This window comes from Lissotriton vulgaris, chromosome 3_1 (assembly GCF_964263255.1).
Source record: "Lissotriton vulgaris chromosome 3_1, aLisVul1.2, whole genome shotgun sequence".
Lineage (NCBI taxonomy): Eukaryota > Metazoa > Chordata > Amphibia > Caudata > Salamandridae > Lissotriton > Lissotriton vulgaris.
This window is the reverse complement of record NC_141689.1, coordinates 2,105,143,270-2,105,158,720: the sequence shown is the minus strand read 5'-3', so window position 1 is coordinate 2,105,158,720 and position 15,451 is coordinate 2,105,143,270. Positions and strand designations below refer to the sequence as shown.

The following is a 15,451-nucleotide window of genomic DNA, read 5'->3' as shown; positions in this document are numbered from 1 at the left end:
TTTTGTGACTGCAGATCCTGTGTTGGTATGCAAGTGTGCAACAAACAATTGTTTTCTTTTTCTTATTTTTTCTGAATTTTGCAAGTAATACAGTAACGCTCTCCTAACATCCAGGGTATGGAGACTTCTTTCTGCTTTACTTTCTGGGTTTTGAAAGAAAACCGATAGCAGAATGTTTTGATTCAAGTGATACTTCGCTAACACCCTTGGCAAGAATTGTGGGTTAGTTTTCAAGATTACTTTATCCTTGTGAATCTGTAAATAAGTTTCTTATATTGTTAAAGCCTGTAGTTCGCTTACTCTGAGTAGTGATGTTATAGAAATGAGAAAGGCTATCTTTATGGTAATATGTTTGATGTCTGCTGCATGCATGGGCTCAGAAGGTTTCTTCATCATTTGTGAGTACTGTATTTAAGCTCCACGTTGGTACAGGTGTAGCTCTTGGTGGAGTTATTCTTTGGGCTCCCTCTAGGAATCTTTTTAGGACTGGTCTAGTAAAAAAGCATTTGCATGATTTTCCTCTTGTGTGCCCCACTATGGCAGCAAGGTGCACCTTAAGGCTTGAAAAATTGATGCTGCTGTCCAAGAGGCAAGTAAGATATGTGATAACAGAATCTTGTATCTTTCTGAAACTGGTCCTGTTTTCGATGCACCATGAGGTGTAGAGTTTCCATTTTGCTGTATAGCATTTCCTTGTGGATTTTTTCCTTGCCTCTGATTATTTCCATGGTTCTTAACAGTAGATTAAGAAGACCAAATTCTATGTATTCAGGCGCCAAGCTGCTAGTAGCAGTGTTGCTGGTTCTGGGTGAAATATTTGGCCCTGTTGCTTTGTCGGCAGGTCTTTTTCTGTTTTGATCCTGATCATTTCTCCCTTGGATAGTTCAAGGAGAGTGGAGTACCATGTTTGCCTTGAACAATGAGGGACAATGAGAATCATATTTGTTCCTGTTTCCTTTGCTTTTTTTGTAGCACCCTTTGCATCAGGGGCACTGGTGGAAAGGTGTAAACAATGTCTGCTACCAATTCAGTGAAAGTGCATTTTGAAATACAGGTGGTGTGGAAACCTTGAGGCAAAGTATTGGCATTTCTTGTTCTGTATTGTCGCAAACAGGTCAACACTGGTGTTCACAGGATGTTGAATATATACTGAATTGTTGTCTGTTTCAGCTCCCATTCGTGAGAGAAATTGTTTTGTCTGCTCAGTTGGTGTGCTGTGATGTTGTCTACTCCTGGTAGACGCACTATCTGTAGAGGGATCTTTTGGGCTATTGCCCAATGCGAAATTTCCTGTGCCAGTTTGCTCAGTGGAAAATAAATTGTTACACCTGGCTTGTTGAGGTAGAACATTGTGGTTGTATTGTCTGTTTGTATTCAAATTGTTTCCTCGGAATATGTTTCTGGAATGCCTTGAGTCCCAGAAAAACAGTTTTCATCTCTAGGAAATTGATGTGTTTGGTGGAGTCCTGATCGCTCTATTGGGCATGTACTTTTAGCTAATTGAGATGTGCTCCCCATCCGTCCTGAGATGGAGTTGGGTCCCTGAAAGGTCGCCACTGTGCTATGTTGTTGGAGGCCCACCATGGTCTCTCGGCTTGCACCTTTCGTGTAACGAACACTAGATCAGGGGTCTCCAAACCGGTCCTGGAGGGCCGGATCTATGCCAGATTTTTAAAATTACTACATGTATCTCAATGGGGATATCCAAAAAATCTGGAATGGATCCGGCCCTCCAGGACCGGTTTGGAGACCCCTGCACTAGATCCTCCCAACTTCCTGTGTCGCACAAGTTACTACTTGTGTAACGATATATCTGTAGGAGACATTAGTGATAGATTCCTTACCTTCGAATATCCCCAGGCGTCAGACTGGATCCGCAAACTTTTGCGTAGCAGTACCCTTGCCTGCGGCTCCGCATCCGTCGTGGGCGTCGTGGGCGCCGTGATGACGTCTGAGTACTTAGACGCCGCCTCCGCGTGCTGATGTCAGTTCTTAGACACAGCTTTTCCGTGCCAGAAACACAGAGCTATGCCAAAAAATCAACACTGGTGCCATGAAACTAGCGCCCTGAAAGGGGATGACCTTAACCCTAGATATCAGTTCGCAGAACGGGGAGGATGGGTGGGTCGGTAAGGAAACTATCACTAATGTCTCTTACAGATATATCGTTACACAAGTAGTAACTTGTGCATCTGAAAGAGACACGTTAGTGATAGATTCCTTACCTTAGAATAGATACCCCAGCAATGCCAACCCTGTGGTGGTGGGTCTGCGAACCAAGATTACACCAGAAAGTCCTGGAGAACGGAACGGCTGAAAAAGCAGTCTCACCGGACTTGGCTGTCCAGGAAGTAGTGTCTTGCGAACATGTGAAACGAGGCCCACGTAGCTACCTGACAAATGTCCTGCAAGGGGACTCCTCGGCCCAGGGCAGTAGTAGTCGCCGTGGCCCGAGTGGAATGGGCCCTCAGCCCAACAGGAGGTTCCTTTTTAGCCAAAGAGTAGCACGCTTGAATGCACAACACGATCCACAGAGAGATGGTCCGTTTGTGCACCGCCCGTCCTTTCTTAGCGCCCAGGCAACTAACAAAGAGTTGGTCATCCACCCGTAACTGGCGTGTGCGAACCAGATAGTATGAGAGCGTGCGTTTTGGGTCCGGACGGTGGAGCCTCTTCCTCTTTCGAGGGATGCGGAGGCGGGAAGAAGGTGGGCAAGGTGATGGACTGCCCGATGTGGAAGACTGTGACTACCTTGGGCAGGAAAGAGTGTTTTGTCCGCAACACAACCTTGTTCGGATGGACAGAAAGGAAAGGAGGTTTAGAGGATAGAGCCTGGAGCTCACTCACTCTCCTGGCAGAGGTGATGGCAACCAGGAAAGCAGTCTTCAGAGTAAAAAGGCGGATAGGACAGTTGTGAAGTGGCTCAAAGGGAGCGCACATCAGATAAGTAAGAACCAGGTTCAAGTCCCACTGAGGCATCACGAAGGGAACAGGTGGAAACGTGTGTGTGAAGCCTTTCAGAAAACTATTTACAATAAGGGACTTAAAAAGATGGTTGATCAGGCAGCCTTAGAAAGGCTGAAAGGGCAGTAATAGTCGCCGTGGCCCGAGTGGAATGGGCCCTCAGCCCAACAGGAGGTTCCTTTTTAGCCAAAGAGTAGCACGCTTGAATGCACAACACGATCCACAGAGAGATGGTCCGTTTGTGCACCGCCCGTCCTTTCTTAGCGCCCAGGCAACCAACAAAGAGTTGGTCATCCACCCGTAACTGGCGTGTGCGAACCAGATAGTATGAGAGCGTGCGTTTTGGGTCCGGACGGTGGAGCTTCTTCCTCTTTCGAGGGATGCGGAGGCGGGAAGAAGGTGGGCAAGGTGATGGACTGCCCGATGTGGAAGGCTGTGACTACCTTGGGCAGGAAAGAGGGTTTTGTCTGCAACACAACCTTGTTCGGATGGACAGAAAGGAAAGGAGGTTTAGAGGATAGAGCCTGGAGCTCACTCACTCTCCTGGCAGAGGTGATGGCAACCAGGAAAGCAGTCTTCAGAGTAAAAAGGCGGATAGGACAGTTGTGAAGTGGCTCAAAGGGAGCGCACATCAGATAAGTAAGAACCAGGTTCAAGTCCCACTGAGGCATCACGAAGGGAACAGGTGGAAACGTGTGTGTGAAGCCTTTCAGAAAACTATTTACAATAGGGGACTTAAAAAGATGGTTGATCAGGCAGCCTTAGAAAGGCTGAAAGGGCAGAAAGGTAGCCCTTGATAGTGCCCGTACCAGAGCCCTGCTGGGCAAGAGAAAGAAGAAAGAGAAGAACCTCAGAAAGAGGGGCAGAGAGAGGATCCACAGCCTTTACTGTGCACCATGCCACAAATCTGTTCCACCTGCAGGCGTATACCGACTTAGTGGAGGGACGCCTGGCTGCCAGAATGATATTACAGACTTCAGGAGGCAAGTCAAATGGCCTCAACTGTCGCCGCTCATTTTCCAAGCATGGCGGTGGAGACTGGATAGGTTCAGGTGGAGGACCGTCCCCTGTTGCTGCGACAGAAGGTCCTCCTGATGAGGCAGACGAACCGGGGGATCGACTGACATACTGAGTAGCTCTGGATACCAGTACCTTTGTGCCCAGTCCGGAGCCACAAGGATGACTTGGGCCCGGTCGCGTTTGATCTTCTTCAGCACTCTGGGCAGAAGTGGTTTAGGCGGAAAGGCGTACAACAGACCGCAACTCCACTCGCGACAAAAAGCGTCTCCGAGCAAGTGCCACCTTGAAAATTTCAACGCGCACAACTGATGACATTGCGCGTTCTCTTCTGTGGCGAATAGATCTAACCAAGGCTCTCCCCACTGCAGAAAGAGACCTTGCGCCACGTCCGAGTTCAGACGCCATTCGTGATCCATGATGCAAGGACGGCTGAGTTCGTCCGCCCTGGCATTCAGAGAACCTGCCCAGGTGTTAAACCACCAGGGTCACGCCCTGATGTTCCAGCCACTGCCAAAGACGCAGAGCCTCCTGGCAGAGTGTCCACAACCCCACCCCGCCCTGTTTGTTGCAGTACCACATGGCGGTGGTGTTGTCCGTGAACACCTGCACTACACTCCCTCGGACAGAGAGGAGGAATGCCTTTAGTGCAAGACGAATCGCCCGCAGCTCCAAAAGGTTGATATGGAGCCGGGACTCCGCCGGAGACCAGAGGCCTCTGATCTCCGCCTCTCCCATGTGGCCTCCCCAGCCCTGGAGGGACGTGTCCGTCACAACTACGTGCTCCGGTTGGGGAAGGGAGAGGGATCTGCCGCTGACCCAATTGCGGTCTGTGAGCCACCACTGCAGCTGTCTCGCAGTGTCATCCGAGATCAGGACATGGTCGGACCGGTTGCCCTGATGCTGGGCCCACTGAAACTTCAGGTCCCACTGCAGAGCCCGCATCCGCCAACAGGCGTGATGCACCAGAAGGATGCAGGAAGCCATCAGCCCCAGAAGCCGCAGCGTCAACCTGACCAAGACTCGGGATAAAGGCTGAAAGATCGGAATCAGAGCCTGAATATCCCGAACCCGCTGCTCGGGGGATAAACCCAAAACTGCGCTGAATCGAGGACCGCTCCGATGAAGAGGAGCTTTTGAGAGGGACACGGGTGTGACTTCGTCACGTTGATGGAGAACCCCAGCAGGTGAAGGAGATCCGGAGGTGGTTGACGACTGTCTGGGGCGAGCCCGCCTCCAACAACCAGTCGTCGAGGTAGGGGAAGACTGAAACCCCTAACCTTTCGTGAACACCCGTGGGGCGCTGGTAAGGCCGAAGGGGAGCAGGGTAAACAAAGTGCTCGTGGCCTACTGTGAACCGCAGGTAGCGCCGGTGGGCCGGCAGGACGGGGATGTGGAAATTAGCGTCCTGCAAGTCCAACGCTACCATCCAGTCTCCTGGGTCCAGGGCAGCTAAGACCTGAGCCAGTGTCAGCACTTTGAACAACTTCTTTCGGAGGAAGCCGTTGACGTTCCGTAGGTCCAAGATTGGGTGTAGGCCCCCTTTGCCCTTCTTGGGTACCAGAAAGTAGTGGGAGTAGCAACCACACCCTACTTCTGGCCCAGGAACGCGCTCGATGGCCCCTTTGGCCAAGAGGGCCGTAACTTCCTCCTGCAGAAGCTGAAAGTGATCCCCCGATGGAATTGCGGTGGCATGGCTGGAGGGGTCGTCTCGAAGGGGAGGGAGTAGCCCCTTCGGACGATTTGCAGCACCCACCTGTCCGATGTGACAGTGCACCAGTGGGAGTGGTGATGGCGAACCCTGCTTCCAACTGGCGCCACATGGGCCTGAAAGCACATACTAGGCGGGTTTTGAGGCAGATGCTGTGGGGGAAGTTGTGGACTGGCCTCGCCGTTGTCCCCGTCCGCCTCCCAGGCGATTTCCACGGCCGCCACCACATAGTATGTTAGTCTGCGGTGCGTGGCTGGCAGCAGGTGTGGGGGCGCCCCTTCCTTGCCCACGAAAGGAGCGAAAGGCACCCGTTTGCTGGCGCGGGGCCGAGAGGCCCAAGGACTTGGCCGTAGCCCTGGAGTCCTTAAAGCGCTCAAGCACATGGTCTGCCTTTTCGCCAAAGAGGCGACGGCCATCAAGCGGCGTGTCCATCAGTGTATTCTGGACATCTGCTGAAAAGTTGGCGGACCTCAACCAGGCGTGGCGACGAATCGCCACCGTCGTTGCCAACGCTCTGCCCAGTGAGTCGGTGGTATCCAGCCCACACCAGATGGAGAAACGTGCCACATCTCGACCCTCCGCAAGGACTTGGGCGAGTTAAACCTTGACCTCCGCCGGGCATTGTGGCAGCACGTCGGCGATTGTGTCCGACAGGTAGTGGGTGTAACGGCTCAAGAGGCATGCGGTGTTGGAAGACCGCAGTCCCAAACTAAGGGAGGAGAATATTTTCTTTCCATAATTCTCATACCTCTTGGACTCCCGATCAGGCGGAGCCGACGGGAATGCGGTCTGGGAGTTAGAGGCCTGGATGACCAGGCTCTCAGGGGTGGAGTGGGTGGACAGGAAACAAGGGTCGCACGGAGCTGGGAGGTGGCCTCTGGCCACGTTCCTATCTACATGCTGGCCTTTAGCGGGCCTGTACCAAGTGCCCAAAAGAACGTCAGTCAAGGCCTTATTAAACGGCAGAAGAGACTCGGTTGGGCTTGACTGCGGTTTGAGGACCTCAGTGAGGAGATTAGTCCTCACAGCTGCGACGGGGAGCTCAATGCCCAAGGCCTAGGCTGCCAGCGTCAACACCACACTGAAGGTTGCCCCCTCCTCCGTAGCCACGCTAGGAGGCGAGACAAAACCAGTGTCTGGCGAGGTGTCCAGACCACTGGCATCCCCAAGTCCACCTATCCAGTCCTCCTGGGACTGACACTCACGTGTCAGAGGGTCCTCGGACCCCTCCCAATACTCCTCATCACGCATCTCCTGATAATCAGGGTTGGTAAAGGACGGGTCCGGTTCATTGAAGTAGAACTTCCCAAGCGGCGTTGAGAGCGGCGCCGCTCCGACGCGGAACCGGGTCGAGGGAGGTATTGGGGACGGCGCCTTTTGAGGACGGCGCCGGAGGTGACACCTGTGGAACCGGCGCCGGTGAGGTCGTCAGGTCGACCGGCGACGATCCGGATCCGGAAGAGGATCCAGTGGGGCCCTCTCCTCTCCGAGCCGATGTTTCGCACAGTGGTTTCTGCCACCATAGTGTCAAGACTCGACTATGGAAATGCGCTCTACCTAGGCCTGCCAAAGACGCTAATTAACAGACTTCAAGTAGTCCTAAATGATGCCGCCAGGCTCATTTTTAAGCTCCCGAGGAGAGCGCATGCCTCCCCATTACTAAAGAGTCTACACTGGCTGCCAATCGGGCAGAGGTCCATCTTTAAAAGCCTCTGTATAGCCCATAAAGCCATCTATGGGCAGGCCCCAGCCTACATTAAGGAACGGATTGAGATATATAGACCGGAAAGAAACCTCAGTTCTTCAGACGCCCAACTCCTTGTTTGCCCACGTTTCAAACTGGCTACAATGGGAGGGAGATCTTTCTCGGTCGTACTACCGAACCTATGGAACGCCCTGCCCGAGGCACTCCGTAAGGAGGGTAATCTGCTCTGTTTCAGGAAAGCCCTGAAAACCAACCTTTTCAGAACCGCATACAACTCAGCGTAATTCCTGTCCTTTCCTCTCCCCTTCTCAGTCCCTTGGTTGTTATGACATGTGGTATAAGCGCCCTGAGACCTGCAGGTGACTTGGCGCTATATAAACCCGCAATAACAAATAACAAAAATTAAATTGACCATGCTTCCCTTGTACTATAAATATGCATTACTGTCACTAAATGTCCTAGAACAATTCACATATTCCAGTATTTTGGTTTCTTAGTTCAGAATTAAAACAAGTTAAAAGCAAATGACATTCTTTTTGAAAGCAACAAATGATTCCTTAAGTGACATTTTATGCTTCACAAAAAGAAAACAAGTTACAATTATTTCATATTAAGGCAGGAATACAAATAAGCACATTTATTACCTGAAAGCTCCTGGGTTGGTCCTGCCAAGCCCCAGAACAAGGGATTCAGTAATTTCCATGCTCTCAGAGCGCATCATTGGAACTATGTGCTTAAACAAGGATGAAGGGGATGGGATACCAAGGACCTGGAAGGAATAAGAGGGACATTATTGGAGTTCTATAAAAAAAAATTTGAAATAGTTTGTGCGCTCAGTGTACATTTTTTGTGTATTGGGTAGATTGACTTGCAACCTTAACCAGCCATGATCATTTAGAAATAAATAAGATTATCCACTTAGCTGTGTGAATACAGCACATTCTACAGCCGATTAATAAAAAGTCACCAACACAACTAAATAAAGAGCATGAAAAGACAAATAAGAAAGCTGGTGAAAAAGAAAACACATTGCCGAAAAAATAGTGCTTCTGCAAACTGCATATATTGTGCAAAAAGAAACGGAGCATTACTGACAAAGACCAATAACTTACTTAACAATTCTTTTAAGCAAAAGAAGTCCATTGCAGCGCAGGTTCAGTGACTAAAAATTTAAATCAAAGCAACCACATTCATCCATCAATAGAACAGCTCAAGAAGGCTGTATGGTGGGCATCGTAAATAAGAAAAAATAAAGGTTGCAAGCAGAGCAGAGAACTACAAAATATAGAGTAAAGAGGGCAGTATTTGAAGAGATTAGGTGGTGGTGGGGTAACAGTCTGCACACATCTCAGAACAAAAAGAGTACAAGGCAGTACAGATGGAGTTATGTCAACCCACCAGCCAATGGAGGTGGAGATGGGAGGGCTCCTTTATTTTTAGGGATATTTTGAAAGAGCAACAGGTCAAAAAACATGAATAGAAGAAAGCAGTGGTTACAGTTTCTGCTCAAATACTGTTTATTGAAACATATTGGCATGTTTGTTAGTATTTGTCAATCACTTTAAGGGAGAGCAAAAAAGTGTGCATTAAAGTACTTTTTTTGCTTTAGCCAAGTTAATTTGCTAAAAATAATCCTAAAATATGACAAAGATCCAATGTAGGAAACAAACATTTTAAAAATGAGATCAATTCTAAGACAACGGTGGCTGCATAAAGAACAAGTTACTTACTTTTGATAACACTTTTTGGTAGAGAATACAGATTACTCGCCTTTTGAATATTACCAAGGCATCTAAATAGATTCAGAAACATTTCCATCAGTACCTCAGTGCACCGTGAGGTGGCGCTGTGAAGCTCCACATGGATACCGTTCTGCTCAGGAAATGACATGCAGAGCCTGAATAGATATTACTCCCAGGCGCAGAGATCAGTTGTGTTCGAAGCTGTCCACGTCCTCAGACACTGACCCCCAAAACCTAATCAGTTTTGACATTGTGTAGAATCCATGACTTGGGATCATATTAACCGCATCGCTGCTGCAGTGATTTTTGCACTGTGCGGCATTTTTCAAAATACCGCGTTACATGACGAGCTCAGCTCGTCATCAGCACACGCCACCCGTGGCTGATGACGAGCTGAGCTCGTCATCAGCATCGAAGGGGTTAATGAATACAGCCTAAGGCAACTAGCAGGAAATGCACTGTAAAACGTTAACGATACTAAAGAATACCACTTTAACAAAAATCCACAATACCCAACACTGACTTACTAAGAGGGCATAAAAGTTTGCTCCATCATGATTTTTCATTTCGCTTTATCCACAAAGGCTATGTTAAATTATAATTTATTTAGCTTATTTTCTCAAAAAAAATACAGAGATCACGTATACCCCTAATGTAAAAGTTACTTAGCTTAGGTAACGCCTTATTTGGTACAGACTGTCTAGCCACAGGGTCCTTTCCTTAGAATTATCCCGAGGCGTCAAACGGATTTGTAAATCCTTCATTCGCAGTACCCCTGCGAGCCAGGTAGGTGGTGGTGTTCGGCTCAGCGTTGCGACGTCGCCATCGTCCGCACCAGAATGGAGTTTTGCAGTGCCTATATAGGCGCCACTTAGACGTCTGTTACTGTTTGTGCCTCTGACCTCTGGAACTCCACAAGTTAATGTAGTGGTTGCAGCTTTAGCTCTGATAGAATGAGCACAAAAACCTTCCGAGGTTTCTTCTTAGCTAATGTGTAGCAGATTTTAATACAGACTACGATCCACCGGGTGATGGCCCTCTTCTGTACGGCTCATCCCTTCTTTGCTCCGACGTACTCCACGAAGAGTTGGTCGTTCACCTGGAACTCTCGTGTACGATCAAGGTAGATCGACAACGCTCTTTTTGGGTCCAGACAGTGAAGTCACTCGTCTTCTTTGGAGGGATGAGGAGCATAAAAAGTGAAGAATTGGACTACATGAAATGGATTGACCACTTTCAGGAAGAAAGGAAGCTCTCTTATGAAGCAACAGTTTGTCTCTGTAGACGTTAGGATAAGGAAGTTTGGATGACGAGGCCTGAAGCTCACTGACCCTTCGGGTAGATGTTCTTACCATCAGGAAGACTGTCTTGATGGTAAACAGCCTGAGTGGCAGTTGTGCAGACGTTCAACAGGAGGGCATATATGGAAAGTGTAGGCGAAACGGAGGTCACAATGGGGCATAATAAAGGGAGAAGTTGGAAACTAATTTAAATCTTTCAGAAACCTACGTACAATAGGTGATTTGCAGAGGGGTGGCTGATGAGGCTACTAAAGAAAAGCTGAAATGGCAGAGAGCCCTTCAGAGTGCCCGAGCAAAGCCCAGCTGACCCGCCCTCCCAGCTCCTGATTTAAGGGGACCGCAGTGCGAGTTCAGGAGTGACCACTGTGCCTTTAACTAGGCAGGGTCACCCCTCCTGCTCCCGACGCCTTCCTGCTGCCTGAGGTAAAAGAAATTATTAGGTAGCCAATGTGTCCCCCACTCGCACCCTATCCATGCACCCATGTTCCTTGTATGTCGTGTAACTTCTTTTCTGTTCATGCTAGAAAGACGCAAATACATTTGCGTCCAACGTTAATATGTCAGCTATCCAGTCATGCATGAAAATCCCGTTAATTAGGCTTCTAGGCCTATGGTGCCAACGTCTTTACATGGTACACTTTCACGTTTTCCTCCACGTTTTCTGGCCCAGTCGAGTTAGGCCCTTAAACGAGGCTCCGAGTTCTTTTCTCCCTCTGAAAGCTGCCGTTTAGGTATGCATCCCTGACCTCTGCCTTACTTCCTGCCTCAGACGAGCGGTGCCCGGCTCGGCCTGGTCCGCTTGCCAAGATGATGTTTTACCTACAAGTTATCTGCTCAGCCTCCTCGAAAACACATTCCAGTCTAGTGAAATAGGTAAACATATTCCCGGCTGCAGAGCAAAGGGCCCTGCCTTCCTGTCTCCTTGCAAGTAATTTACTGCTCCTGTTACCATGGTAGGCCCATGGCCCCCGCACTCTACATGAAGATCCATATGCACGCACTAGCATTCAGTGAACGGCCCCTGCCCGAGAGACCTTTTACTCCAGACACTACATCCTCAAAACATACGATATCAGATATGCTATAGGTACAGGTCGTTTTGACATCCCAGACATTGGTCTCCTCTACTTGTGCAAAAGTCAAAGCCCCCAGCTCTTCCCGGTTACACGTCATGCTCAGCTGCGCGCGCATATAGGTAATAGGTTTCTGCTCATTCTGCAAACTTTCTCTATGCATCCACCCACTTGTGACGTTTCATGTGACGATTCTCTGACATGTCCAGTGCACGCCCATGTGTACGCCTTCTTACACGCCTCCTGTTACGCACATGTGTTCTTATCTCTCTCTTTTCACCTGTTACGCCTACTGTATTCACTTCCAGGTATACTGTTTTACTATATATAATGTGTGATGCTAATAAAATGTTGAATGTCCCTTCCTGAACCTGAGTGGTGATGGAACCCGATGTCCCATGCTTCGAAGCATTCCATTAAAGCCCGTATGACTCAGATACCACGGACTCTGCCTCTCATTTGATTGAGCTATCCTTATGACTTGTAATTATATGGCCAAAAAAATGATACGGTAATATTAATTTACCACATAATTTGGCGCCCGAACAGGGACCCCCCCTTCCCCACTCGCCGGCGATGTTACGCAGGCCTTGACCCCTTCTACAGCCGCGACGGAAACCGTGCACGCCTGCGGGTTTTCCTGCTATCTCCCTCGGGCCCACGGAGGAGACGGAGACTGCGGTCCGGCATCCAGACGAGGCGGTGAGGAATGCAGAGGATCCCGACCAGAGCCCCTAGTCGAGAGAGCAAGGTCCGAGGTATCCGGAGGCCCACCTGTTCCGAAGCGCATGCGGCGGAGTAGCAGCCAGATGTCGTAGCAGTCCAGTCCAGTCCAGTCCAGTTTCCGAGGCCTTCAGTTCTTGCTTCCTGGTGAGTACCGTTGTTGGGAACGCATCTAGACGGGTTCATTAATTTGTTCCTGGTCAAGACAGGTCTGGGTACACAGGCCTGGTCCAGACGTGTTCACTTAGGTGAATACGGTCAGACGTGTCTCTTTATGGGACCGGTATTGTCTGTACTGTTTTAGCAGTGCACCTAGTAATTCAGTGATTCAGTATTCTAGTATTGCAATTCGAGATTTCAGTATCTATGTGTTTTCTATGTATTAGGTAATATCCGTCTGAAATGTTTTAATGTGGGTTTTAATGTTGTGGTATGAATGATTGTTTTGCTATTCATTACTGTGTTTACTGTGTCCACGTATAAAGCAATCCGACAATGCCACTGTTTTCGAAGTTACGTCAGATAGGAACCAGGAAAGGGATACTCGAAGAAGCAGTTCCTGTCCCACCTAGGGACACTCCTGGACATTTTATGTATAATAACCATGGCTTAGATGCCATACTGTACCTAGATTTATGAGTGGACTACACCAAGGGTCTGAAAGAGAAGTATAGATGGCCTGTCTCAGGGACATGGGATGCTGATTGCATCACAAGAGTAGAAGAAGCGTTATGGAAAAAGAAAGCCAGACAATCCCAGAAAAATGCCATAGAATTATGGCGTAAAGAAGCGCATAGGAGAACAGAAAAAGAAAGCAGGAAAGCAGAGAGAAGTAGAGAAGAATCCGAAAAAGCTAGGGAAAAAGAGTTACTAGAAGAAGGAGAACGAGTCAGAATAGAACAACAAGACAGACAACGAAATGCCCTTATTACAGGACTGTATCCAGTTCTTGCCGAGGGCCTGCCTAAGGCGACCCCGGAAGCACCCCGTAACTTGCCACCACCATTGGTCCCGACTAAACTCCGTCACAAACAAACCGCAGCGGACATTTTCCTTTCGTCCTATTTAGACGACGTAGCTCCTTCATATACCAATGTACGCGTACCACCAACTAATAATGTACAGCAACCTCTCCCGCCTGTTCAAAACATACAGCAGCCTGCTCCGTCCGTACAGCCTGTTCAAGACGCGTCACCTCCACCCCCTCAAGACTCGACTCCCTCATCCGTTGTTATTCCCCCTCCTGTCACCACTGTCCCTGTCACAACCATTCCTGTCACTACTATTACTACTGTTCCTACCACTGTTGGTCCTCATAATCCGTTCGGTATGCCGGCAACCCAGAGTCCGGCATTACCTGCACCTACTTTTCAATTAATGACACCAGCAACAACATCACAGCTAGTTGATGGTTACGCTTCCGCTTCAGGAGGCGCCGTAGGAGGTCACCATCGTACCCCGCCACAAGTAAAACGAACAACGCTTAGAGATCTAGCTTTACAACGCACACCTAGAGCAGCGACGTACGACAAACTTAAAGAGTTCATTACAGATTGTAGATATGATCCAGTACCAGGCGAAGACGACATGCTGTTATTCTCATCACGTTTACAACGAGTCGTAAATTATTTGGTTCTCCTGCCACAGATGGAAGAACATCTAGACAATATATATAACTTCATTAGAACAGGGGAGAGACCAGAATGCATTCGCGAGGCCATGGCACACCATAAGGTCGAGACGCAAAGTATGATCTTACGATTTCTGATTAATTGTTTGATAAGGGAACGAGATCGGCCAGGCACAAGCAAAGAAGAAATGGATAGGTTGATAAAATGGAGTAATAACATAGCTGATGGTAAACACGATAAACAAAATTGCATAGATTCCATGTACAAAAAGATCCGCAAAGAAATAGTAATAATACACGAAAAAGAGAAAGAAGCTAGGGGACACGAGAAAGAGAATGAAAATTCAGAGGAGGAGGAGATAGATAGCCCTGAAGAAGAAACGCAAGGAACAATGGCGTACGTAGGTAGAGTGAGACTTCCTAAACAGTATTCTTTTGATAGACCTTTTGACAGACCCATTCGTCTAGAAAACAAGAAACGTTTCCTTTCTCCCATACCAGAACAATGTTCTCTTGAACATGTATTTCAAGACACCGATAAAATACTGAAAGAAAGAATAGGTTACCATGAACTTGGTACAATGCGAGATCAGGAATTGGCACGGTCAGCAGTCCAATGGGCTGGAAATGATAGCATATATAAAGATGATTCAGTAGCACAAACATTTTTGACTCTTTCCCCAGACGAACAGCGACTTGCTGGTATGTACATGATCCAGCATCTCATTTCACTATACGAGAGTCAGCATTCTGATCCAGGTCCCCTATACAATATACTAGAAGAATTACTCCTAAAAAGATGGAGGCCTAGGTACCGATTTAATTAATACCATTCTAGAACAACGACACAAATACAGAACTTTCCTGACTCCACATTTCGTTCCTGTTCCACCCCCAGTAAGACAACCATTTTACATAGACAGACAGAATCCCTTACGAGAAGTTCATCCCGTCCAGACCCCAGGGGGTGAGCTACAGCGAGTATTTGTATATACACCCTTAAGCAAAATGGAATTATTGGAAATGAAGAAAATAGTGCCCTGTCATGATAAAGATCCAGCAGGTTTTCACCGTGAATTAAAAGACATGTTACTCATGGTGGATTATACATATTCCGACATTCTGAAAATGTTAAAGGTATTGTTGCCGGCTGGTATTTACGAAAAGCTGAAAGAGAAAGAATGGGAGGTGGGAGATAAAAAGATTAATTGGGCTGAATTAGAAAATGAAGAAAATACACGAGTCCCAGGTACTGGTCTTGGGGACAAAGCTAAAGCATTACCAGGATTATTAGTACAGGTTTTGCCGAGGTTATTGACAATTAAAAAGGAAGACTAGGTTGCAATCTCAGCCTGCAAACAGAAACAAGACGAAGACACTAGTGATTTTTATTCTAGATTCGAGAAATGTTTTATCATAAATAGTGGCCTGAAAACAAGTAGCGAATCATATCCACATCTTTTTGTGACTAAAGTAGTCGAGAATTCCTTACCACAAGTCAAAAATAGAGTATTGAAAGTCGAAAGTACATGGCAAGCAAATACTCCTTCTCAAATGTTACAAATGTTACAGTACCACCAGAACA

At 48.0% G+C, this 15,451-nt stretch overlaps 1 protein-coding gene across 11 annotated transcripts in view; it reads right to left on the bottom strand.

Moving 5' to 3' along the window:
* FRYL (FRY like transcription coactivator) overlaps positions 1-15,451 on the bottom strand; it is a 2,483,143-nt gene that overhangs the window by 1,469,650 nt on the left and 998,042 nt on the right. For all 11 annotated transcript variants that reach the window (XM_086962669.1, XM_086962670.1, XM_086962671.1 and 8 more), the window contains one exon: positions 8,042-8,166. In XM_086962669.1, the coding sequence (XP_086818795.1) occupies positions 8,042-8,166 (125 nt within the window). The remainder of the gene's footprint in view (positions 1-8,041; positions 8,167-15,451) is intronic.